Genomic DNA, 26,934 nt, shown 5'->3' on the forward strand with positions numbered 1-26,934 from the left:
GTTGCTCATCAAGAGTCTTCTGCGCAGGCACCCATTCCCTCCCTCCAGGCCCTATTGTCAGCTCTACATGATTTTTAAAAAGTTTTAATTGTAATTATGTGAAATACCATGATGCTTTTATTCCTTTCCTTTAGAACTCCTTCTGTGGCTACAAAGAACTGAAGGAAGGCGGTGCTCTTCCAGCTGAACTGCATGACAGTTCTGGTGGGAAGGCCCCCTTGAACATCCGAAGGCCAGAATAGCAATGAACTACTGGAATTTTTAAAAAAAATCATATATTTAAGTTAAAGAGAGTGTTGTAATCCCATAAAAGGAGGACAGATTGGTTAGGATATAGAAGCTATGAAGAAATAATAAAATGTTAGTAATACTGCTCCTGTAGTACTACTAGTTTTATTTTGATTTGGCTCTGTCTGTAAACTATTTTTTTTAAATACATATAATCAGATGTGAAATAATTGTGCTTTCTGTTTTATTCAAGGTTGGTCGGGACAGCTCAATTCATATTTGGGATACCGAGACAATCAAGCCACTGTCCGTGTTAAAGGGCTATCACCAATATGGTGTTTGTGCAGTTGACTTTTCAGGTATTCATTATTATCGCTCATCTCTGAAATTAGAGTCCTCATATATTTATATCTGTATATATTTATATATCTGTGCTCCTTATGGTTAGAATCCCTTTCTTGATCTTTCTCATAATACTTCCTCAGTTTCCATTTTAAAATCTTTTCTCCGAAGCTATTGTTTGTTTAGTTTTCCATGGCTCTTTTGCAGTTAAGTTGGCTTGAGTGCTTCCTTTTGTAACTCTGGAACCTCTGCTTATGTTCCCCTTCCTGTGTTTACACTCTCCTCTCTAGGAGTTATGTTGTACCTGGGTGAGGGTGCGGGGGACAAAGATAACTTTGGGCAATTGGGCCCAGCACCAGCTGTTAGCCTGTCAGCTCTCAAGCAGTTTCCCGTAGCTGACCCATCTGCCGTTTCTTAGGATACTTAGCCTTGCAGTGCCTTGTGCTCCAGGCCTCCTCTTTTTCTGGGGTCGGGGGTGGGTGGGGGTTACCGTCAGCCAGGAGCAGCGAAAGGAAGGGAAGGTGGCAGACTGCACCTTTGTCATTTGTTTTAGTGATGGGTGCAAATGAGACCTTCCCTTTGCTGAGAGAGAGTTGCTGGATGCCAAGCACTTCTTCAGCCTGCTCCTTTCAATCTGAGCTGCATACCAGGGAGAAGCCTGCAGGTCTGTGTGCCCCACCCATCCTGTAATCAGCTGACCTCTGGGTGGGCTACAGGAAGCTACTTGAGAGCTGACTGACTGACAGCCAGTGCTGGGCCCAATTGCCCAAAGTTATCTTTGTCCCCCCACCCCACCCAGGCACAAATGATGCCCCAGCTCATGGCTGGAGCTACACTTTATATGGAGACAGACACAACACTCTGGCACTTTTGAAATAACTCCGGACCCTCAAACACTGATGGGGCTGATCATTTCCTAACTGCAGGACGGTAATTGATCTCTACCTCAGGTTCTACCCTAGGCTATTCCAAATCTTGCTTCTCAAACTCTAAATTTACAAGTACCCTCCTCTAATAATCCTAACCCTAAAGAGGACGAAGAAAACAGTTGTGGATCTGATTCTCATAATTCCAGGTGGCGGTTCTCAGACTAAGAGGCCATTCTAGATTAGAACAGTGGTCTGTCTAGTCCAACATCATGTAGTTATGAGAGCATAACATTCCTGAGCAAACCATTAAGCCCTGCGTGTTAGACTCTTCTCTTACTCTTTATTAAATGTTTTCTTTAAACCTGAATACTAGATATCATAAATGCCCCCCAGTTTTTTGAAGAACTTCCTGTTAGTTCCTTTGTTTAACAAGCAAGGGCAGAACACCTCCTGCCTCGTTACATGCACACTGATGACAGCAGCAGAATCTAATTCACTCACTGGTAGAGAGGATTCCTCCATGGCTTGTTCCTCACTGCAGTACACCTCTTGGTGCTTGATGCTTGACTTGTGCATCTTGCTAGATACAGAATAATAATTCATATGTACCCTTCTCATCATTCATTTCCTTTTACAGCGGATGGCAAATGCCTGGCTTCAGTTGGAATAGATGATGCTTGACTTGTGCATCTTGTTAGATACAGAATAATAATTCATATGTACCCTTCTCATCATTCATTTCCTTTTACAGCGGATGGCAAACGCCTAGCTTCAGTTGGAATAGATGACAATCACACTATTGTTCTTTGGGACTGGAGGAAAGGGGAGAAACTTTCAGCTGTAAGGTAGGAATGTAGCTATTTATGAAAACTGTAGCAAAAGCATAATTCAAATAGCATTAACCAGGATGAAAGTATAACCGATATGAGCTGAACTGGACCATATCCATATACACAACTGGAGAACAAGATCACACCTTCCTGCCCCATCCTCTGGGTCAGTTGGGCATCCACAGAGGGTCATAAATTGCATAGGCTCAGTTTTTCACTATTGATATCCCACATTCAATCAGGATGTGAACTGTATGAATCTGATCTTATGCATTGATGTTACCGAAACTGCTCTTTGATTGGGGAAATTAGCATGAGCAGCGGCACTAATTTATTTATATAGTGGAATCACCCAATGTATACAGGGTTCTTTTCAGTGAACCTCAGAATAACGACAGACCAAGGATTTCCAGATTAAAAGTGTTTATGTATTCATTCATTCAGTGTTGCAAATACATACATACAAGAAAATAAGAATAAAAGGAGGTAGGATTAGAGACATTTCTCAAAGGAGAGGATATTGTTGATTGGGTAATACGTTACCGATCTAGAAGTGGAGATGTCCAAAATCCGTGGCACATAGGTACAAAATGAAATATAGCGGGGAATGGGAGAGGGACGTATCGGAGACTTGAGCCAGCCAAGTCACCGGAAAGGAGGGGTGTGTGTGGAGCTCTGTGAAACTCAACACACACGGTAAAAAGGAGAGACAGGTAGAGCAGAAGAACAACAACTTGCTTTGTCAGGGAGGGCAAAATATACCCTTCTCTGGGGTGGCGAGAGTTGAGATTCCCCATATGGCTCCTATCTAAAACAATAGGGATCAAAGACTTTGGCTGCAGAGATAGGGCAAAGTGATAATTTGTAAACTAAGCTGGCACCAATGATTTACATATCTCCGGGATGTCTTGACTCGATCTTCTCATGTTCGACAGTACCTCAGGAAGATGTGAATCTTTACACTCCAGGGATGCGGCGGATGTTTTTCTCACAGGATAGAGGGGTGGGGGGGTGGCAGGAGAGAGCAACGTGATGCTCTCGCTTCAGTGTTATGGCTTCCCTTTGGATCAGGAAATAATCAAGATCATGGCTTCCCTTTGGATGGTTCTGCAGGGGTGACCCGGTCTCTTGTTCTGGACAGCCTGGTAATGCAGCGGAGCACTAGCCCAGAATAGCAGGCTATAACGCTTAGACAGTACAGTGAGTCTCTGGTGTGGTTGCCATGACCAGGGCGGGAGGTCAGGCAGCGTATATGGCAACATTGAAGTCCTATGAACACATTGGGTTGGATCCAGCAGAAAATTTCTGGTAGTGCTACGGCTCTTGTGAAAGCAGAAGTGCAAAAAAAACTGCGGTAGCAGCTTGTGCTAAGTCAGACTTATTGGATCTCTGCTTGTGTTTCCACATGTGCAAGATTTTGTGCAACCAATTTCTGGGCAAAAAATATAAGAAAGAAAGCACTAGGCATTACATAAATGAAACTACACTAAGACCATTTGTGTTTCTTCTTGTGGTTCGCTCGATCCAAGCTATAATATCCAAGATGTCCAGCAGGCCTGGGGGGGGGGGGTGTTTACAAAAATATTGTGGCAATTAAAAGGAGCCGAAAAGCAAATCCTGAATAATGCCGAATTACAACTTCGTTTTCAGGTATTGCTCTTAGAAGAGTTAAGAGTTTTTTGGGTATACAATGATGTTGTGATAAAGCATCTACTTGGCATGCAGAAGGTCCCAGATTCAATCCCTGCCATCTCAAGTTAAAGGGAAGAGGTGATAGGTGATATGAAATACCTCTGCCTGAGACCCTGGAGATCCACTGCAAGTCTGAGTAGACAATACTGACCGTGATGAACCAAAGATTTGATTCAGAATAAGGTGGCTGCATGTATTTTACAGAGCAGAGGTATCTTTAATGATCAAGGCCGCTATCAAAAATAATACTTCAGAGTCTGCCATAAGTGTATTGTTTAGGCAATCTAAACTTTTTTGTGAAAGTAAAAATAATCATACACCTCCTTTTATTAGAGTTACATTACCTAGAACAGTTTTAAAGGAATATTTAACTATTGTGTTTTGTTTTGTATTACAGAACATAAAAATGAAATATCTGATCAAGGTTTTAAAAGTTAAATAGATAATCCTTTTATTTTTCTGATGTAAGCATGCACTACTAAATGTTTTAACTTCGCCATTTCAACATCGACAGCTTTTGCAGATTTTGTTTGTCTTAATTTTATGCCCATGCAGAAATCTTTTTCCACATATCAGAGAGAGTCTATTTTGTGTATTGTTTTAGGGGGAGCAAAGACAAGATCTTTGTTGTTAAGATTAACCCCTACATGCCTGATAAACTTATTACAGCTGGAATTAAACACATAAAGTTCTGGCGAAGAGCAGGTAAGAAAAGTAATTTAAGGTACTGACATATTTTTAAAAGTCACTTTAATTTCTGGGCACCAAAATATCCAATGCCTACACAAGGGGGATATAGTGACACATTGTGCCAAAACATAGATTCCAGTGTGTAATCCCATAGACAGGAGCCATTGCAGAGAAGAAAATAGAGTTTGTCTCTTTGTCTTGCCTCTTATGATACCATAATTAAATCATATGCCGATTTACTTACTTTTTCTCACTTATTTATCTCAGTTGCTTTCCCTGACACCTCAAAACAGAGGAAACTATGAAAAAACAGCAAGAAGTGATTTAAAATGATAAATAGCATTGGATAAAAACTGCTTTGTGTGGTCTTTTAGACATCTTTGCTGAAGGATATATGTAATGATTTGTTTTTATTTTACTCAAGGAGGTGGACTGATTGGGAAAAAGGGCTACGTAGGCCCAATGGGGAAGATTGATACAATGATGTGTGCTGTTTATGGCTGGACAGAGGAGATGTCTTTTTCTGGAACATCAACTGGAGATGTGTGTATATGGAGAGATATGTTCCTTATTAAAACTGTGAAATCACACGATGGTCCAGTATTCAGCATGCACGCACTAGAAAAAGTGAGTGGCTTATTTTGGATATGAATCAGTAATAAATAGATGGTCAGGACCCAGAGAGCTAATTTCTATATGCCTAATGGCTTGAGCATGTAATTTGGGAAATTCCACTATTTTTCTTTAAACAGACCATTGTGCCATATCACAAATTGTTCTTGCAAGTTTCAAAAGGCGTTTTTATCATGCGACCTAAAGGCCACTTGGATGCACAGGTTCTTAGAATTCCAGCCTAGGACTGCAGGGTCTAATATCTATTGCTATATTTTCTGTTTTATGATAAATCTGTGAGGGTCTCTGTCTTTGTGTCTCTGCTTTCCATCACCTGCGGTGTTATCAGTGAACTCGTAAAAGCAGTTCACACCTTCTGGTCTCAGGCGCCAGGCCTGATGGCCCATGTATCTTCCCCCCCGCTGTTCTTCCTGCCAGTACTCCCTCAGGCCGGTGCGGCCTTGGAAGTGTGATAGCCGCACCAGACTTCCTGGGATCCGTCTGATGTTTTGTATTATGCCAAGCTTGTAACTTCCCATAACAATAAGTGTGAACCCCAGTGCCCCAGTGCCCTGGAGTCAATATATTCTGTAAACCCGTATAGCCCCTCACTTGCAACTTTCTACCTGTGCCTGTCTCATCTCCTGAAGGCTTCAATAAATCTATTGTTTCTGTATCAACGTCTGAGCAACTGATTTGGAGAAGCAAACTCTGAGAGGGGGATCTCTCACATTAAGTTGCAAGTCTTTGCCTCTCGGACTGCAGCTGTACCGCTTTGGACAGAATGTCAGCCGACGAGGACACCACCCCTAACCCCGATGCCCCCAAGGAACCGGACGAGCCGGAGAAGCCGGACCCGAAGGAGGAGGGAGCCAAGCCAAAGAAACCGAAGGGTCGTGCCCCCGACCAAGATCGGGACGAACGTCCCCGGGGGCTTACTTATTGGCTGGACTCTCCCAAGGGCTGGTCGCTCTCGCGGACTGCGGCGAAGGATCGCCGGTTGGCCTTCCCCAGCACGGGACTCGAAGGGGACCCGGCCCGCAAAGAGGCCCTCATGGAGGAAGAACGAAAGCAGTGGCAGGAAGACCGCCGGGCTATGCAGGAGCAGATGGAGACCATGCAACGCGTAATGGGTGAGATGGCCACGACCCTAGATGCGCTGAAGTTGCAACCTCCAGCCGGTGCTCCCCCAGACGGGGCGCCGGTAGTTCCGCCCGCAACCCCTGCCCCCCCGGCCCGTCGGGACCTGAAAGTCACGTATGACGGGTCGGGAGACCAGTTGACCTTTTTTATGGTCCAAGTAGACATTTTTATGCGGGAACAAGGCCGAACCTTCGTTTCTGAGGAGTCCCGGGTGCAGTACGTGGCTTCCTTACTGCAAGGGGAGGCGGCTGCCTGGATGGTGTTGCAGTATGAACTCCGCTCGCCGGTGCTGCGAACCCTGGACGAGTTCATGGTAGCACTCCGAAACCGTTTTGAGGACCCGACTCTGGGTGAGCGGGCTAAAGCCTCCCTGATGCAACTGCGCCAAGGGACTAAGTCGGTGGCGCAGTATGCAAGTGAGTTCCAGTCACTGGCTAGCCGAATTCTGGACTGGAGTGAAGCTACCTTGGTACAATGTTTCAGGGAGGGTCTCAACCCAGACCTCCAACATTGGGCCTTCATGCAAGGGAACCCCCCGGATGTGGAAGGTTGGGTTCGCCATGCTGCTGACATCGAGAATCGCAAACAACTCCTGAACTTGTCCAAGCAACGGCTTGGGCGAGACCCCAGGCCCCGAGGTGACCGTGGCCGGGAACTCCGGCAAGGGGGTGGCGGGGGTCTCTCGGCCGCGGAACGCCGCAAGCGGTTCGAGGCCGGCGTCTGCCTGATCTGCGGGGGAAAGGGTCACTTTGCATCGCAATGCCCCTCTCGCTCAGGCCGTCCGACCCCCCCTCGCCAGACCCAGGCCGAGCCGACGAAACCGGCCGCCGACAGCCAGCCTCGCCGCAGAAGTGGACCACTGAGCCGGCGCTCCGGCGCACCCTCCGCTCTCCACGCGCGCCCCCAGGATGGGGCATCCGACTCTACGGTCCCATCGGGGTCCCGGATTACAAATACCGTCTTTGATTCGGACGGCTCCCCGGAAGCCACCACCCCGTCCCCCTCTTCCAGCGAGGAGGAAGAGTGGGAACAGCCGGCAAAAAACGCCGTCGGTCTGCTGTAGAGGGGGCTCCGCAGCAGACCGTCCCTATCGTTGTGCAAGGAGCTCCACCGATGGTAAGCGCCCAAGAGGACAATGTATTTGTGCGTGTTCATCTGTCCCTACCCAAAGGGGGTCCCCCGTTAGAGGTCCCCGCGTTGGTCGACTCGGGGTGTGCCCGCACCATGATAAATGAGGAAACTGCCAAGAAGTTGGGTGTCCGGCGCAAGCGGCTTCCGGGACCCCTCCGTTTTTCCCAAATGGACGGGAGTGACTTTAAACGGGGCCCTGTGACCCACAGAACTGCAGCCGTGATTATGTCCGTGGGGGAACATTGGGAACGGTTGTATTTCACCATCGCCCCTATTGTAACCCCTGTGGTGTTAGGGATGAACTGGTTAAGGGGACACAATCCCTCCATTGATTGGGTTAAACGGGTGCTTTCCTTCCCCGAAAACCCCTGTGGGTTGCATGACAAGGAACGGGTACTCAGAACTCCAGCCGCCGCACTGGTAGGGTCCCCCGCCCCAGTCTCTCCTCAATTACCCTCTGAGTACTCGCAGTTTACTGATGTTTTCGATGTTAGAGAGTGCGACGAACTGCCTCCCCACAGAGAAACGGACTGTGCCATCGAGATTGTAGGGGAAGGCAAACTGTCTAAGGGAAAGGTTTACCCCATGAGCCCTAGTGAAAAGACCGTATTGCGAGACTATCTGGATGTCAATCTGGCGAGGGGTTTCATACGCCCCTCCAAGGCTCCTTATTCAGCCCCAGCTTTCTTTGTAAAGAAAAAGACGGGAGATTTAAGACTGTGTATTGACTTTCGCAGACTGAACGCAGTCACCCAGTCTAATGCTTACCCCCTCCCTCTTATTCCTGACCTTCTAGCACAATTAAAGGAGGGCCGAATCTTCACCAAACTGGACTTGGTAGAAGCCTACCACCGCATTCGCATCAAAGAAGGAGACGAACCCAAAACGGCCTTTTCCAGTTGTTTTGGGATGTTTGAGTACCTGGTCATGCCGTTCGGACTTTCGGGGGCTCCGAGTGTCTTTATGCAATTAATTAATGAAGTTTTGCATGATTTACTGTTTCGGGGGGTGGTGGTATTTCTCGATGACATTCTTATTTACTCTGAGACCATGGAAGAACATGTGCGCCTAGTGCGAGAAGTGCTCCAGCGGCTGCGGGAGCACAAACTGTATGCTAAGGTGTCCAAGTGTGAATTCCACCAACCTTCTATTACATTTCTGGGGTATGTGATTTCCCACCAAGGGTTGGAAATGGACCCCGCCAAGGTCCAGGCGGTGCGGGACTGGGAAACCCCCACTACCCGCCGCCAACTTCAACAGTTTTTGGGGTTTGCCAACTTTTACCGGAATTTCATTCCCAACTTTGCCCAAGTTGCACTTCCCCTCACTGCCCTGTTGCGTACCAAGGACAGGGGGGCTAGCGCCGCACTCCCCTCAGCCCGTCTGCAATGGTCTCCCCAGTGCCAGCAAGCTTTTGAACGTTTAAAGCTACTTTTTTCATCCGAACCCGTTTTGGCTCACCCGGATTGCACCAAGCCCTTCGTGGTGCAGGTGGATGCCTCGGATGTAGCCATGGGCGGGGCCCTATTGCAGAGGGATGAGGGGGGACGGTTGAGGCCATGCGCCTACTTCTCCAAGAAGTTTTCCCAGTCCGAAATCAACTGGGCCATTTGGGAGAAGGAGGCAGCAGCGGTCAAACATGCCCTTACCATATGGAGACACTTCTTGGAGGGGGCCGAGCTGCCGTTCGAAGTGTGCACAGATCACAAGAATCTGAAGACTCTCAAGGGAGTTCATCCAGTCTTCCATATAAGCCTCCTCAAACCTTATGTAGCAGCTCCCCAGTTCCACCCCCCTCCCGCTCATGAGATTCCTACCGTAGTAGGAGGGGATACCCATTTGGAATTATCCAAGGTTTTAGATTCCAAATGGAAGAAAGGGAAACTGTTTTACTTTGTTCGCTGGAAAAACCTTGGCTCCGCTCATGACGAATGGGTGGCCGCACCCCACATGGCAGCTCCTCGCTTAGTCCGAGAATTCCACCTCGCTTATCCCGATAAGCCTCGTCCTCTCGGAGGGGGCCTTAAGGGGGGCAGAATGTGAGGGTCTCTGTCTTTGTGTCTCTGCTTTCCATCACCTGCGGTGTTATCAGTGAACTCGTAAAAGCAGTTCACACCTTCTGGTCTCAGGCGCCAGGCCTGATGGCCCATGTATCTTCCCCCCCGCTGTTCTTCCTGCCAGTACTCCCTCAGGCCGGTGCGGCCTTGGAAGTGTGATAGCCGCACCAGACTTCCTGGGATCCGTCTGATGTTTTGTATTATGCCAAGCTTGTAACTTCCCATAACAATAAGTGTGAACCCCAGTGCCCCAGTGCCCTGGAGTCAATATATTCTGTAAACCCGTATAGCCCCTCACTTGCAACTTTCTACCTGTGCCTGTCTCATCTCCTGAAGGCTTCAATAAATCTATTGTTTCTGTATCAACGTCTGAGCAACTGATTTGGAGAAGCAAACTCTGAGAGGGGGATCTCTCACAAAATCGTTGTTCTTCTACCTGATTTTCAGTGGGATTTTTTTTTTAATGTAACAGTTTTAAAATCCATTTTGTAAACTTCCTTAAGTGTTGTTTTACTAGAAAGTCTAGCTAGAAATTTTCTAAATAAACAAACAAAACAATGGTATGAGTGTCTTTTAATAATATGAAATGAATTGATTTGGCTGAAAAGCACAATTAAATGTAAAGTAACTGAGTAGTTTGTGTAATTCAGTTGGTCTGTCAAATTTAGAGAACTGGAATTGAATATATAACACATTTCACATGAATCTGAAAACACCACTGAAATGTCAGTGTGGTGGTCTGAATTCATTCGTCTTTATTCTGCACATATTTACTCACTGGCTTGGATCCCACCTAGATTTCCACGAACATGGAGACATGCAATTTTTCTGAGTCCTCCCTCCTGCGACAGCCTAAAACATACCCTGAAATGCTTCTTCTGGGGGATGGGGGGTCCTCCAGGAATAGCTTGGGGGTATTGGAGGTCTCCCATAGGAGGCAGGGTTGATGAAAATTCCTCTTCACCTGAAGAAATCTTGGCAGGCCAGGCCACTATCTCATCTGCGTTCAGTGGAAGCTTACTCCATTCAAAATAACTGTGCACAAATTTCCACCACTGACAGTATGTTAAGCAGAGTTAAGCAGAATAACAATATGTGTTCTTCAGGATTGTAGTGAAAGTTTGAAAGCTGAACAATATTAAAACTTAAATGAGATACTAATAGAGATTACAGTGTAGAATATTTCTGCTGTATACCTATTATACATATAATATTTATGCTGCATACCTATTCTCTCTAGTATCAGAGGAGCATGCCTATTATTTTGGGTGCTGTGGAACACAGGCAGGATGGTGCTGCTGCACTCGTCTTGTTAGTGGCTTCCTAGAGGCACCTGTTTGGCCACTGTGTAAACAGACTGCTGGACTTGATGGGCCTTGGTCTGATCCAGCAGGGCCTTTCTTATGTTCTTATGCTGTTCATTTTCTAATATTTTTTCAGGGATTTGTAACCGGAGGCAAAGATGGAGTAGTAGCTCTTTGGGATGACACTTTTGAACGATGCCTGAAAACATATGCCATCAAAAGAGCTGCCTTGGCCCCTGGCTCCAAAGGTAACTTGTCCTGTCTTCTTCTGTTGTTTATAAATTTGAATTTTTGGTATTCTGGTTTAGTGACCGTTTTCCTGCACAGTATGAGGAAGTGTGAAGGTCGGGGTTTTAAGTGCTGTTTAAAATGAAGCGGTGCGCTGTGTAGTTTGGTCAGTGTGGTCTCTACAGCAACCTCCACCTGACAGTCAGGCCTTATGGCTTCTGAAAGCATTAATTCCAGATGAGGCTTCAGGTTAGCAGGGAAATGAACAGTAGCTTTTATTAACTTTCTTGGATGAAACAACAACAATGCTGATTCTGTGAATTTAGGCAGATCATGAGTGGCAGGGCAGGAAAGGATGTTTCTAACTTGTTTTTTACCCTTAAAAGCCATGGTGGTGCTATTTAGATTGAGATGCAGCACTGAGTGAGGAGTTCTGCTTCTGCTGATCTGTGTCCATGACATAAACCTACCAAGTTTACAATTAGCCCTGTTAAGGAGAGGAGACAGGCAAAGATAGGGTTTGTCATCTTTTCCATCGGGGTCTGATTACACCCCAGGGCTGGTGGTGGTCTTTGTTAGGAATATGGTGCAAGGGAGAAAGTGTTAACTTCTCCCCCCCCCTCGAACTTCAACCACAGATCTCCAATGTAATGTGTAGAATGGCCCTAATAAAGTAATTAAAACGTAGCTTTATTTCTTAGCATAATGTGATATTCTCTAAAACTCTCTCCTGTGTAGGTCTCCTTTTAGAAGATAACCCCTCTATACGTGCCATATCATTAGGACATGGTCATATTTTAGTGGGTACAAAGAATGGTGAAATATTGGAAGTGGATAAAAGTGGACCAATAACTTTGCTGGTTCAGGTGAATATAAACAATTTGTTCGTGTTTTTGCTTGTCATATTTGTGAAACTTTAAATAATGGGTGTTTTAACATTTTGCTGTCAGTCATGTAAAGGTCCTGTGAAAGGTGAAATAGGATCAATAATTGGATAGGCTTCTGTTTATGGGTGTGTACAAATATATCTTTAAACATGACACCTTTTTGGGGTTTTCCTTCCGCGGACTGAAGCCAGCTTTTCTTTGCTTCAGCAGTGCATTTAACAGCAATTCTGGGAGGGGCCAAAGCTCAGTGGTAAAAGAGTCATGTCTCCATGGTAGAGCACCAGCCTGGCATGCAGAAGGTCTCAGGCTCAATCCCTGGCATCTCCAATTAAAGGAGATGTGAAAGTCTGCTTGAGGCCCTGGAGACCTGCTGCTAGTCTAAGTAAACAAAACCAAGCATGGTAAACCAATGATCTCGCTCAGTATAGGGCAGCTTGATATGATTCAAGTGCTACTTTTGTCAACAGTCTTGTCTGCTACTCTCCACCTCAATGCTTCAGATGGTCTGTCCCCTTTTAAATTTGTTTTAACATAAATGTGTGTGAACATTTTTTAGTTTAAATGTTTGCATGTCATTTTGTTTATTTATTCTCTCTGCCCTAACCTGGATAGCCCAGGGTAGCCCAATCTTTTCAGATCTTGGTAGCTACGCAGGGTTGGCCCTGGTTAGTGTTTGGATGGGAGACCACAAAGGAAGTCCAAGGTTGCGATGCAGAAGCAGGCAATGGCAAACCACCTCTGAACAACTCTTGCCTTGAAAATCCCATGGGGTCACCATAAGCTGAAAATCTCATGGGGTCACCATAGGTCAGCTGTGACTTAATGGCAAAAAAAATCTGGTCTCAATATCCAGAAATAGCACCTCTTCCTGGTTGAAGAACTTCTGATTCCACCAGGGTGAGGATCTCCTCAGTTTCCCAGATGAGCTATGTAGTTTTGGCAATAAGTATGCTCTGTGTGGAGCTTCTGCTGTGAAATGGCAGAACCAGACCTCCTTCGTTCTGGAGAGAAAATTGTTCATGTGTGCACCATCTTGTGAGTGTAAACCATAGCATCTTGACTGCTCAAAGAATACATTGTTAATCAGAGGCGTAAGAAAACTCTCAGAATAATGCCTAAATTAAAAATAGAAATCTGAAACTAGTGAAGTGTTCCTGAAGCTGCTAGGTGGCCACAGTTAAAGACTGCCTGGTACCTGGTCAGGATATTAATGCCAGGAAGTGATTTTGTAAATAGAGGACCCTCCTGGAAATAGAATTAATTAAGTTTCCAGTAAGGGCACCATTTTTTTCTAATCGATCCTTACCTATAAGGAGAGACATGGATCAAGCTTGTACATTTTGTCTGCATTCCAATCAACATATCCTTTACATCAGTAAGTGAAAGGGCCCAACAACATGTTACATTTTCCTTGCATTCTGGCAATCAAACATGCTCTGCCACTCCCATTCTTGGAACTCCATTCCAGTAGACAATTTGGATCAGTGCCATGGCACGCAGGGAGAAAGGACGTATGCTGATCCAGAGCAGTCCCTGGGGGCTAGTTGTCTCACTGGGGAAAGTTATGTGCAGCCCATCTGTACACATGGTTTCTCCTGTAGCGGCCTTTGTCTGCTTAGTAGGTGATAAACCCTGCATACCCTGACCTGTATAGCCCCAGGCTAGCCTGATCTCCTCAGACCTCAGAAGCTAAGCAGGGTTGGCCCTGGCTAGTATTTGGATAGGAGACCTAAAAAAAAAAAAACCCTGCATAGGAGATCACATTTGTCTTTGATTCCAAGAAAATGTACCATGTATAAGTATCTTTCTAGGATGCAGTGAGGTCCATTTTACTATGCCGAAGACAGTTGTGCTTGCTGCCATCTATAGATAATATAGAAGAATGCCTTCTCTACTGTTACCTCAGCCATAGAATACACCTTTCAAATTGTGCAATAGCGATAGAGCAGGACCAGTCAGGCATCAATCAGAACACTGAATGGGTGTATACTTCCTTTTGAAGCCTTGGGTTTCTGATCTTCAGCCCTGAGAATACAGACACCTCAAGAAGATGGCTGTTAGCAGTACTCCAGAACACAATACGTGATAAAAAGAACCACAATCTAAGCACTAAGCATGCAAAAATCATGCAGTGTCAGAGATGATGCCTACATTTCTAAAGCTACCGTTACTTTCTAGTAGTTCATCCTCACACTTCAGTGGTATCCACTCTCCTCTCTAGCCAAGGAACCCGTGTTTCTGTGCTTTCAGAACTTGTTTTTTAAAATCCATAATTTTAAGCAGTGTGTAAATCTTGCATTTCAAATTGTGGAATAATGATAGTTTTACAAATCGAAAGTAACAAGAAGATTTGTGAGGTGCTGCTATTGATGGAATTTCAGCTATAGAATAAGGTAATTTTATTCTCCAAGGTTTTTAATGGTTGTTGAATGCTCTTTTAGGTGATGTACTGATTTCTGTTGTTTTATTTTCTATATGTTTTTATCTGAATGATTATGTTATTATTTTGTTGCCACCTTAATCATTTTATTTTGCTTTAAACTGATTTTTCTTGTGTACTATTTAGAGGTTTTGGAAATGCAGCCTATAACTTTTCTAAATAAATAATAAGATAAACCTAATTTGATATTTGACATCAGCATATTCATTTATAGCCATCTAACTCATAATAGTTTCCGGTACGACTGAGTAGGTTGTCACCATCTTTTCTAAGTTTTAGAACTAATTCTTCATTGTGATGCACAAATGACCACTCAAAGGTTGCAGGTAAGCAACCATTTTTTGTAGCATAGCAAATAAAACTGAATTAATTTTTTTACAGGGTCACATGGAAGGAGAAGTTTGGGGCTTAGCTACCCATCCTCATTTACCTATTTGTGCCACTGTGAGTGATGATAAAACCTTAAGAATATGGGATCTTTCTCCAAGCCATTGCATGCTAGCTGTTAGAAAACTGAAGAAGGGTAAATTGCTATTTTTCCTTGTATTTATTTGTTAGACATTTGTTAAGTTTGGTTTTTAAAAATTAAAATATAAGCAGATCTAAGCTTTTAAAAGTGTAAGACTGAAATCGAGTACCCAAATGGAGATGCCTACTTGCCAGGGCAAATGAATTTTCCATGGCAGAAAGGTCTCATAAGCTAACTGAAATTTTTACTCAGCAGCTTCAAGGATGTGGCAAGCTGCAGATAAAAGATACCTCAGTGGGATAAGGGTTAAAATATGCTGCAGGAAAATATTGATTTTATACTAGTTGCTACTGGGAAAAATTGAGTTGGATCCAGCCAGCCTTTTCATTCAGTCTCACCCAGTTCCCCTCCTTACTATAGCCCCATCCCATTATCCCCTAATAACTTTTTTTGCTGGTCAAAGGGGACCCCCTCCTCCTTTTCTCATCAGAAGAAAAGCTGGTTGAATCCAACCAATTATTAAGTGTTAATCTGTTTATTTTGCTTTCTTTATCATTCCTGGAAGAACTGTGCTTGAGCCATAGCTATATCAATAGGGCTGTGTTGGCTAGGAACCACTGAGGAGGTAGCTTCAAAGGCAATCGTTAGATACCAAAAAAGAGCACATAGTCTATGCTTCTCCTTCCAAACTGTCCAACAGTTACTAACCTCCAGGTCCCAGTCAGACATTAGTTGCTGGACACCATCATTTCTGTTGCTATTCCCTCTTGAGAAGAGATGAAGTGCACAGAGAACAATCACCTCTGACATGAGCTGAACCTTAATGTACATGTGGGTAGTAGGATGGTACTGTAAGTTACTCTCCGGATGTATGTCTTCTCTGAGAGGCATGAGTGTTGAAAGAGAGACACTGATTTCTGCCAGGCTTTCTATTCCAAAGGAGGCAGAGGTGCTGGACCCCTTGGCACAAGGCTTGTGCAGAGAAACACAGGAACTTATGCCTTGCCTGGAACTTGCCTGGAAACCAAGGAATGCAATTTGACCTGAGTAAAATAAGCTCTTATGCTATATTCACCATGTCCAGGCATCAGGTAGGAAGTGCAGGGTAACTAGTCCTACCTCCCCTCATGTCTTCTTGAGGGTGGTCCAAATAATAGTACCATTTCATACACTGCACAATTGTCCTGTGGCAGGGAATTCCATAAGCGGTGGTGATGACCGCTAACTTAGATGATCTTTAAAAAGGTGAAATAGATTTGTGGGAGTTAGGTATGTCAATAGATATTAGCAATGACAGGTAAATGAAACTTTAATTGTCAGAAGCATTGTAATTCTGATCATCAGGTACTGGGAACAAACAACAAGGAGGCCTGTTGCCTTCATATCCTGCACGTAGGAGTACTGGAGGCATCTGACTAGTCATTGTTGGAAACAAAATGCTGGAGGGGACTAAATGAATTCTAATTAATTAATTAATTAAACCATTTGTATCTTGCCTTTTCTCAAGGTGGCATACAATAATCGTTGAAAGCATTTCCACTGAAACCAGAAAAAAATAACAATCCCCAAATATTTCCCTTCCTCCCCATCCCTCCTTAAAAGATTCCTGCCATTCAGACCACCTGGCAAACAAGCCTTGCAGAGCTCTCCAAGGAGCCCCCCCCCTTTCAGGGAGGTTGTTACACAGAGCAGAAGCCACAATGGAAAAGGCCGGGGCTCTGATCGGTGCCAGAGGGTCCCCCCTGAGTGGTAGATCAGTATACAAATGGCTTGGTCTGATGCAGTTGGGCTCATGCCATATTCTGAGGGCAGGAGAAAAGGCATACACTGCCTGTTATCCCAAAACTGGCAATCACTGAAAAAATAGCAGTGGACTTGCATCTTGCACAGAATTTAGGGACAGAATGTGAATTGTGCCATTGGTAAGAAAAGAGAAGCCATTTGTTCAACATGATCCTGAACTAGGAACTCACAGAGGCAGCAGTGGGGGAGAACTGCTCTTCATATAGTAATTGGGCAAGTGTAATGTAGTGACTAACACTATGAATGCTGAGTCAGGAAATATAGTTCAAATTTTGCCTAGGCCGAGGACTCACTGGTTGGCCTTAAGAAAAGCACTGCTACCTCAGCCTTAGGCCCTCATCTTCAGTCTGGTGATAAGAAGATTGACCTGCTTTACAAGGTTGTTGTAAGGATCACTGAGATGTTGTATACAAATGATTTTGAACATTTGAAACTACAACATAAATGTTAAGTATTTACTAGCCAAATCTTGGGCTGTGAGGCTCTAGTCAAAACTGAAATGTGTCTATTTGAAATTTGTCAGGAGGACGATGTTGCTGTTTTTCTCCTGATGGGAAGGCACTGGCAGTAGGTCTCAATGATGGAAGTTTCTTGATGGTAAATGCAGACACCCTGGAGGATCTTGTTTCCTTTCACCACAGGAAGGATGTTGTTTCGGAGATACGATTTTCTCCTGGTAAGTGATGAGCTTCTGATGTGATGATGCCCAGCTTAGCAATGCTCATCTTTATAACACAGCATTATGACAAAACAGTATCCCCAGTTTGCCTCCAGTTTAAACTATTTAAAAGGCACCCTTTCTCATGACGCCTACAAAGTCACACTATATAGCAGACTCAATATCTTTAAATGCCTTCTCTTGTGTCCTTGCCATAATCCGACAAACATGCTGCAACTGCATTTTGTCCCCAGTGCAATACTCCCAGCCTGGTTCTGTCCACCACCCCTGCACTCTCCTGCACACAAAATTGCTGGCATAGAAGAAGTGATAGACTTACAGCAAGTGGAGTAGTTACAGTGAAGAACTGTCTCTTCCTATATGTCCCCATGCGCCAATTACAGTCTTCTGGTTGCTTTCTCTGTTTAAGCTTGCCTGCTCTGCCTCTACTGGAGCCTGGTCATTTTCGATAGCGATTCCTAACTTGTGGAACAAACTCCCTAGAAAGATGTACTGGGCACCATCTTTTGAAGTTTTGGGGAGGCACCAAAAGGCCAAGGGTTCCCCCCTCCCCCGGCTCTTATTTTCCCCACAAAGTGTTCCCTCTATAAATTACTCTTAGAAAGTGATCGGTGTTTAAGTAAGTCCTTGTCACCACAGTCCTTTTCACATCGGTTTCACTTTGTTCTTACTTGAAATAGGACTAATCATTACACATTTCCTGCATTGTATGTGTTTCTTTTCTTGGGATTATAGGCTGTTCTTTCACCTTTCTAAATAACACTGAATTTGTGAAATTGTGCATCCATGTTTACATGTGTAACATTAACTTTGATGTCTATTTGCACAAAACCAGCTTTAAGTATTTTTAAGGCAAAAAGTTGCTATGAAAAGGAGGGAATCTTGAGACGTACATGTGAGAAATCAGAGTTATGTAATATTGAAAACAACCCGTGACTCCATCCTTCCAAGAAAGAAATGGGAAATATACGATTAATGGGTATTTAAATCAGGTTACTTGCTCATAAAATACTGAAAAAGTCAGAAAAGTATTCATCTTCTGACCATTGTCTTTTAGGTGCTGGAAAATACTTAGCTGTAGCATCATATGACAGCTTTGCAGATATTTACAGTGTCATGAGCAGTAAGCGGGTTGGAATTTGCAAGGGATCCTCCAGTTACATAACACACATGGATTGGGACAGCAGAGGTAAAAAAAAATGCAACTTTGTATCTCTTTCTGTAAGTTGGTAACTGTGTGAATATTTAGGAAAGCTTCAATTTTCCCGCAACATTCACAGATTTATTTTATTATTTAAAGACATTTATTAGCCACCTTTCTTCTTTGTGGAGCTCAAGGCAGCTTATAAATATTGATAAATCACATCAAATAAAATACATTAAAAATATAAAGACAATTTTTCAAAATGCTACTGAGGACTGCTACCTTAGGCCTTATCCAGGTGGATGGGATATAAATATTTTAATTAATAAATATAAATTCAAAGGGTAATAATAAAATAGAAATATTGAATATTCTGTTGAGATAAAAGCCTTGAATAAGATATTCTAATTGGTGTTAACCATGAACAATATGGCATTTTCTCAGGCAAGCTTTTACAAGTCAACACTGGTGCTAAGGAACAGTTATTTTTTGAAGCTCCTCGTGGAAAAAAACAGACCATTCCAAGTTCAGAGGTAAGATTACTTACAATTTAGTTTCATTGTAAGGCTGAAACTACACATTTGCTGAGGCAGCTTTTTGTCTTTTACGCAGTTTTCAAATACAATTTATTTGAACAACATTGATCTATACAGCAATCTAGCACCAAAGGAGATTATGACATTCTCATTTGTAAAAAATGAACTTAAAACATTTTAAAAATAGAGTTACTTATGAACAGTTTAGATTAAATCTGTGAAAGTTTTAATACTGTGAATTAGTAAAAAGTTACTTCCTTTGAAGTCACTGAATATTGCTATACAATAAAAATGATCATTGTAAAACCTATGTAGTTACATTTCATAATTTAGGGTGGTTTTTTCAAGATAGCTGCTGCTATTTCATAACTTGCCTATCCCAGTTGCTTTCTACTTATAGAACATAAGAAAGGCCGTGATGGATCAGACCAAAGTCCATCAAGTCCAGCAGTTTGTTCACATAGTGGCCAACCAGGTCAGCCAGGGTTATAATAATGATCAAGTTCCCTAAGGAATCTTTGGATGTTCTTGGTCAGTAGTAGTCATCCATGGCCTCTGGGAGACAACAGAAATTGGCAATGAGGGAACACGAAGAGACACAGGGGTTACCACAATCCCACAAACCCATGAACATACATTCAGATTAACATGGGGAAATTATCTTGCGTGTTTGTGCAGGATGCAGTAAACCAGGATTGTTTACCTAAACAAGTGGCTGTAAATAGCACATTTTCAGTAGGAAAAGGATTACAGCAGACCTGACTTAAAAGGAATACAGAGTTTATTGAGGGATTAAGACCTGATTTAAAAGGAATGCAGAGATTATTGAGGGATTTGGTTCAATAGTTTGGGGTGGGGAGAGATTTATCCTAAGCAAATACTAGTGATATCAAAGCACAGACATGTTCCTTATGCTGACTAATATAGCAACAACAATCAAACATTCAGCAGAGCTAATCCAGTTTGGAGCAGGAGTTACTCTTTGAGCTAAAGGTGTAAATGTGGGAAGATGGGCAATAGGTCAGAGGAGAAGTAAAATCAGTTGGGGCAGAAGTGTCCGCTGTTCCAGATGCAAGAGCCTAAAGAGCAGAGAGGAGCAATGTGCCAGGTCTCTGTGTCGTGCAAGTGCGGTTTGGGAAGGGGGGTATATCAGATGGGGAGCAAAGATACCTGTCCTAGTCTGCAAAGAAATCAGATGAAAGAAGGAGGGATCCAGTGTGTGTTGGGAGCCTTTGTTGCAGTTCAGTTGGTAGTCAGGATCAGACTCCAAATTACTGACTATAAAAGCCAGGCTAGTTATGTTTTGGCCCTTTTCAACAGAAGGTATAAGGAATATTTGACAGCTGCACAAGTTATCAGGAAAAAACTTTAAAACTGACTCAATGGCGCTGGGGAAGAGCAACAGGAAAGGAAGTTTTTGATTGAATTATAATTCAGGATTATAAATCTGGTGACATAAAGTTGACTCATGTATTTGGCAGGAACTTTGCGGACAATGGGAAGATTTGAATCGGAGGTTCCTCACTGTCACAGGGCACTTAGAATCATAGAATCATAATCAAATAGATCAGCTTAAATCAAAACAAAGAGTTGGAAGGACGCTTAGATGACGGACTAAAATCTCCACCAATGAGAAGCAACTTTGAGGGAAGGGGAGGGTGAATTTCTTCCTGATTCTCTGGTGAAAAAGAATTTCCTGCCACGTTAGCAGCAAGGGATTCATCAGACCGGAAGCCCCTCTATACCACCCTCTCTATCATCTGAGTCACAACAACAGGAAACAAGTCGTAGGACCGGATACGCGTCGCACTTGAGTAACACAGAAACAATTCCTGAAGGAAACAACCATCGAGATGAGGCGGTAGAAGGTCCACGGCATATTCAACTTCCAGAATACTTCCTGGTAGATCCGACCTAGAGCGTCCAGTAAAACTCGTTGGTATTTCAAAACTTTATTAAGCTGTTTTAAAGCCAAATTTGGCTCTTTTCAACCCGAAAAAATTATTAAGCTGATCATTGAATTACCCTCTATCAGTCACCATCTGGAGGGCCCTGTCTGAGGACATGACTTTTACCAGCTTTATTCCAATGTAAATGTCTGGAACCCGGCCCCGTTCTGGCTCACTGCAAAGCCCTGCCTATACTAAACTGAAGGAGTCAGCACAAGTTTCAGCTATGGAAAAGAAATTACAGGATATGTTAGCCAAACAAACAGAGGCAACAACCAAGCAGTTTGAACAGATGTCTACACAGATGGCACAGCTAACTTCTATGATGACAAATCTTGGACAAGCATCTCAAGCTATTAACCACAAATTGGATGTGGTAACAGGAGACCTTAAAGAAGTAAAAACTCAAATGAGCACTATGCAGTCAGATATGCAAGCAATGGATTCATTAGTAAAGAAAGTGATGGAAGAGCATAAGGATACAAAGAAAAAATTAGCAAGCCAAGAAAAACAGATTGAAACAATACAATTAAATCAGACTGCTGTAAAAGATCAAATAGCCATGATGGAGATGAGAGTGAGAGAGACCAACCTTCGTCTGCGCAATTTTCCAGATATGATGGGAGATAACAAAGTAACTGCAGTTCCAAATCTGGCCTACCTGTTTCAAATGGACGAACAAGAATTGAACCAAGCTATTAACAGAGTATACAGAATACCATTACCTGCTAGAATGAAAAGGTCTAAGCCAAGAGACCTGATGATAGTATTCTATGACACTAGGATTAAGGATAAGATCATGAAGATGCATTATGACAATCCGGTGTCAGCAGGAGACACTCCTCTAATTTTATTAAAGGACATACCAAGACATCTACTCTCACAGAGGAATAATTATAAAGAATTCGTGTCTGTTTTGAAAGCTAATGGTATCAAATATCGCTGGATTATGCCACAAGGCTTGGCTTTTACCTACAAAGAAATGAAAATGACAATTACATCTACAGCAGATGTGGGAAAATTTCTGAGGAAATATAAATCAGATCTTAAAGGATTAACGGGATCAAAAGGAAGAGGAAGAAGAACAACAAGAAGAAGAAGAATCACAGGGAGCAGCAGGAGGAACTAAATTATAGACTGCATATTTTGCTTCAATAATCATTGTACCATGGCAAAAGTAATTTCTTGGAATGTGAACGGTTTGAATGAAAAAACTAAAAGGGCTAGAATTTTCAAATATCTACAGAAATACAAATACTCCCTAATTTGTTTACAAGAGACTCATATAGCAAAAAAACACAAAAAATATTTGGATAGGCAAATGCTTGGACAACCATTTGTGGCATCGGCCAAAACAAAAACTAAGGGAGTAGTAATATATGCTCATTCTAGCCTTAGTCCTGAATTACTATATAAAGACAACGAAGGGAGAATTGTAATTATAAAAACTAAAATGTTGGGGCAAAAGACGATTGTGGTAGGTATATATGCTCCCAATGAAGGAAAAACAAAATTTTATGGACAATTGCATGAACTGATCTCTCAGTATGCCAATGACCAGATTCTATTGATGGGTGACTTAAATGGCGTTATCCTCCCAATTTTGGACAAAAAATCAAAAGCAAAAGACGAAAATGAAGGATGTTTACCCAAAACCTTCTTCACCATGGCTACAGAATTGGAATTACAAGACATCTGGAGAACAATGAATACTACAGCCAAAGAATATACCTTTTATTCAGCGAGACATGATTCACACTCCAGAATAGACATGATTTGGGCTAGTAAATCAATTTTCACGCAACTACGTAAAATACATATTTTACCAAGAACTTTTTCTGATCACAATCCGGTTACATTTGAGTGGAACAATAAACAAGCATTTAGATGGCGATTGAATGATAAACTTTTAAAGGAAAATAAGATTCAAAAAGAATTATATGATTTGATTAAAGACTTTTTTGAAGTTAATCTTAATGGAGAAACTACGCTGAATATAGTGTGGGATGCATTTAAAGCAGTTCTAAGAGGATTTATGATACAGAAACATGCAGCGTGGAGGAAAACTCAACTACAATTTACCAATAATATACTTTGGGATTTACAAAATTTGGAACAAAAACTTGTTATGGCGTTACAAGAAGAAGAGAAAAACAAAATACAAATGAAGATCTCTGTATCTAAACACCAATTAAATTTGGTCATAATGGAGGAAATGAATAAAAACTTAAAATTTGCCAAACAAAAATATTTTGAACATGCTAATAAACCTGGGAAATTTTTAGCAACACAACTGAAAGACTCATTTCAGAAGAAGATTATAACAAAAATTCAAACTGCTAAAGGACCAGTTCATTCAACTACAGATATACAAAAAGAATTTGTTTCATTTTACACTAAGCTGTATCAGAAAGAAAATATTTCAAAACAGAAAATAGATAAGTTCTTAAATTCAATACAGATGAATATTCTTTCCATAGACCAATGAGAATGGATAGATGCTCCAATTACAAGGGAAGAAATACAAGAAGCAATAATGAAACAAAAACCGGACAAGACACCTGGACCAGATGGAATTACTGCACTATTTTATAGAACATTTAGTGACAACCTAGCAGACTTTTTTGTATTACTTTGCAATACAATTTTGGATAAGGGAGTAGCCCCAGAGACTTGGTCGCATGCATATATATCGTTGATACCCAAGGAAGGAAGAGATCCAGAAAAAACATCAAACTATAGACCTATTTCGTTGTTAAATGTGGACTATAAGATTTATGCTTCAGTCTTATCGAATAGGATAAGAAAATTTATTAAAGACCTTATACATGAAGATCAGGCGGGCTTTGTTCCAGGAAGGCAAATTAAAGACAATATAAGAATCTTATTGGACTCATTAGAATATTATGATCAGAATATTCAACGATCAGCCGCCTTTGTATTTTTGGATGCGGAAAAAGCCTTTGATATGGTCTCATGGGATTTTATGGAAAAAACATTGGAAAAATTAAATTTTGGAGACCGTTTTTTGAAAGGTATATCGGCTATTTACACATCCCAACAAGCGAAAATCTTGGTGAATGAATCAATGTCGGAAAATTGTCAAATTAAGAAAGGAACTAGACAAGGTTGTCCTTTGTCTCCGTTATTATTTTTGTTGGTGTTGGAAACATTATGTTGTAAACTAAGGAGCATGGAGGACATTCGCGGTCTAAAAATTAAAAAACATGAATTTAAATTGAGAGCATTCGCGGATGACCTCCTGTTAATTCTAGAAAACCCAACACAATCAATGAAGATACTACAAGAAACTCTGGACGACTTTGGGGAGATATCGGGATTTAAAGTTAATCAAGAAAAAACAAAGACAATATTCAAGAATTTACCAGAAATAGAGCAACAGGAATTCATCTCGTTTACAGGTTGGGAGAAGGCCAACAAAGTTAAATATTTGGGAATCTGGATCTCAGCGAAGAACAAAGAATTGTTAATTAACAACTACTTTAAACTATGGGGTAAAATAAAAACTGATATGATCATTTGGTCAAATAAAAAGTTGTCACTACTGGGACGTATTTCAATAATTCAAATGAATGTGTTACCAAGGATGCTCTTCTTATTCCAAAACTTGCCTATAATATCACATGTTAAATACTTTGATATTTGGAGGAAGGACATTTTAAACTTCATCTGGCAAGGGAAAAAACCGAGGATTGCTTATAAATATTTGGTGGACCTTAAAGTCAGAGGAGGTTTAGCATTACCAAACTTTCAACTTTACGCTGAAGCGGTAGCCTTAACATGGCTAAAAGACTGGATTACCTTATCAAATACACGTTTACTGGAGCTTGAAGGCTTTAATAATATTAGTGGATGGCATGGCTATTTATGGTATGACAAAATCAAGATACAAGCATCATTTAGGAATCATATAATCAGGTCCTCTTTATTGCGTATTTGGATGAAATATAAACATATTTTGGAACCAGCAACACCGATGTGGATTTCACCGCAAGAAATGTTAACACTACGTCCACTTAGACCGGACAAATTTATAATCTACCAGGAATTAATTAAATGGGAAGGGAAAAAATGTTCATTAAAGGAATTTCAATTTTTTAAAGAGGATCTACAATGGTTGCAATACTGTCAGATTAAATCAGTTTTTGTACAAGATATGAAAAATGGATTTTCTAAAGAAAAGTCCCCTTTCCACAAGATGTTATTAGATAACAATTTGAAATTGATCTCGAAAATGTATAATCTACTTTTAACAATATATTGTGAGCAGGAGACAATTAAACCAACTATGATCGACTGGGCTCAAAACATGGGACATGATATTGCTTTAAATAAATGGGAAAGACTATGGTCAAAAGATTTGAAAGGAATAAATGCGCAATCAATTCGAGAAAACATTTATAAAATGATGTATAGATGGCATTTAACACCTAAGAAGATTGCAAAGATATATAAAGTGACATCCCCTAAGTGTTGGAAATGTAATAAGGAAATTGGTTCCTTCTATCATATGTGGTGGACTTGTGATAAAGCTAAAGATTTTTGGGATATGATCTACAATGAATTGAGATTAATAGTACAAAAAAATATACCCAAAACACCAGAAATGATGCTATTAAGTATGATACCTGATGATTTGCTAATACAAAGAACTTTTTTGATCTATGCTACAACAGCTGCGAGACTGCTTTATGCAGCAAAATGGAAAGGGGCAGAAATTCCCGAGAAAAAAGACTGGATTGGGAAAATGTTTGAATTGGTGGAAATGGCAAAACTTACAGCCATTTTAAATGAAAAAGACAATGTTCGATTTTTAGGGGAATGGGAGGATTGGATGAAATATTGTGAATATGAATTAAAACTGGGGAAAATGGAAGAATACTTATTAATCTGATCTAGAGGACACAATTAATATTAAGAGTTATAATCATTTATATTAATAGAAGATGTTTTATGAAAGTTAAATGAATTTATGATAGTTAAGATCAGACCAATTACGATGGGATGAATACTTTATTAAGAGGCGGAGAGAGGTGATGGGGAAGTCATAAATTTTCCTTTAATTTGTTTTTTTTGTTATGAATTCAAGAAACCATAACAACATAGAGTTAGAATTTTGAATTTCATATTGCTTTTATTGTTGTTTACTATCATGGAAAATTTGTATTATAAAAACCAATAAAATTATTATTAAAAAAAAGAATCATAGAATCATAGAGTTGGAAGGGACCACCAGGGTCATCTAGTCCAACCCCCTGCACAATGCAGGAAATTCACAACTACCTCCCCCCCCACACCCCCAGTGACCCCTACTCCATGCCCAGAAGATGGCCAAGATGCCCTCCCTCTCATGATCTGTCTAAGGTCATAGAACCAGCATTGCTGACAGATGGCCATCTAGCCTCCAAACGTCCAAATTGTGTTAATGGTCAGTGATTGCATATCAAGTACAAGACAATACAGGAAGAGGAATCTTTATCTCCTAGCCTGGTGTGGCTTAATTGCTGTTGTCCTGTTGGCACTCCCTGATTTCTCCTGAAAAGGCTTCCTTGGAAGCGTTTGCTGTTGTCGCAAGATCCTCTGCTATGTTCACTGCTGAAAGTTTCTCTGTGAGACACAAAACATTGCTGTTGCTCCACATGTGCTGTGTGCGCCTCATGGGACTTGCACACTGTGTTACACATACAGTACATACATTCAGGCTGAAAGGGCTGTGCCAATGAAAGAGCAGCGGGGGGGGGGGCTGGCAACACAAACTTGTTAGAAGGATTTAGTGAACATATGGGCTACCTAATGAAAAACAGAAAAATAGGGTCTCTTTCATAAATCTAGGAGTTTCATTTGAATATTTTTAATGTTTTAAAAAAAGTTTTTTAATGT

At 41.8% G+C, this 26,934-nt stretch overlaps 1 protein-coding gene across 5 annotated transcripts in view; it reads left to right on the plus strand.

Moving 5' to 3' along the window:
• Window positions 1-26,934, plus strand: part of EML5 (EMAP like 5) — a 121,443-nt gene that overhangs the window by 52,278 nt on the left and 42,231 nt on the right. For all 5 annotated transcript variants that reach the window (XM_056851056.1, XM_056851057.1, XM_056851058.1 and 2 more), the window contains 10 exons: window positions 482-587; window positions 2,191-2,284; window positions 4,566-4,666; window positions 5,076-5,278; window positions 11,035-11,146; window positions 11,865-11,992; window positions 14,835-14,976; window positions 17,249-17,401; window positions 18,462-18,593; window positions 18,993-19,081. In XM_056851056.1, coding sequence (XP_056707034.1) covers window positions 482-587; window positions 2,191-2,284; window positions 4,566-4,666; window positions 5,076-5,278; window positions 11,035-11,146; window positions 11,865-11,992; window positions 14,835-14,976; window positions 17,249-17,401; window positions 18,462-18,593; window positions 18,993-19,081 — 1,260 coding nt within the window. The remainder of the gene's footprint in view (window positions 1-481; window positions 588-2,190; window positions 2,285-4,565; window positions 4,667-5,075; window positions 5,279-11,034; window positions 11,147-11,864; window positions 11,993-14,834; window positions 14,977-17,248; window positions 17,402-18,461; window positions 18,594-18,992; window positions 19,082-26,934) is intronic.

The sequence above is a fragment of the Euleptes europaea genome, chromosome 6 (assembly GCF_029931775.1).
Source record: "Euleptes europaea isolate rEulEur1 chromosome 6, rEulEur1.hap1, whole genome shotgun sequence".
In the NCBI taxonomy this organism is placed as follows: Eukaryota; Metazoa; Chordata; class Lepidosauria; order Squamata; family Sphaerodactylidae; genus Euleptes; species Euleptes europaea.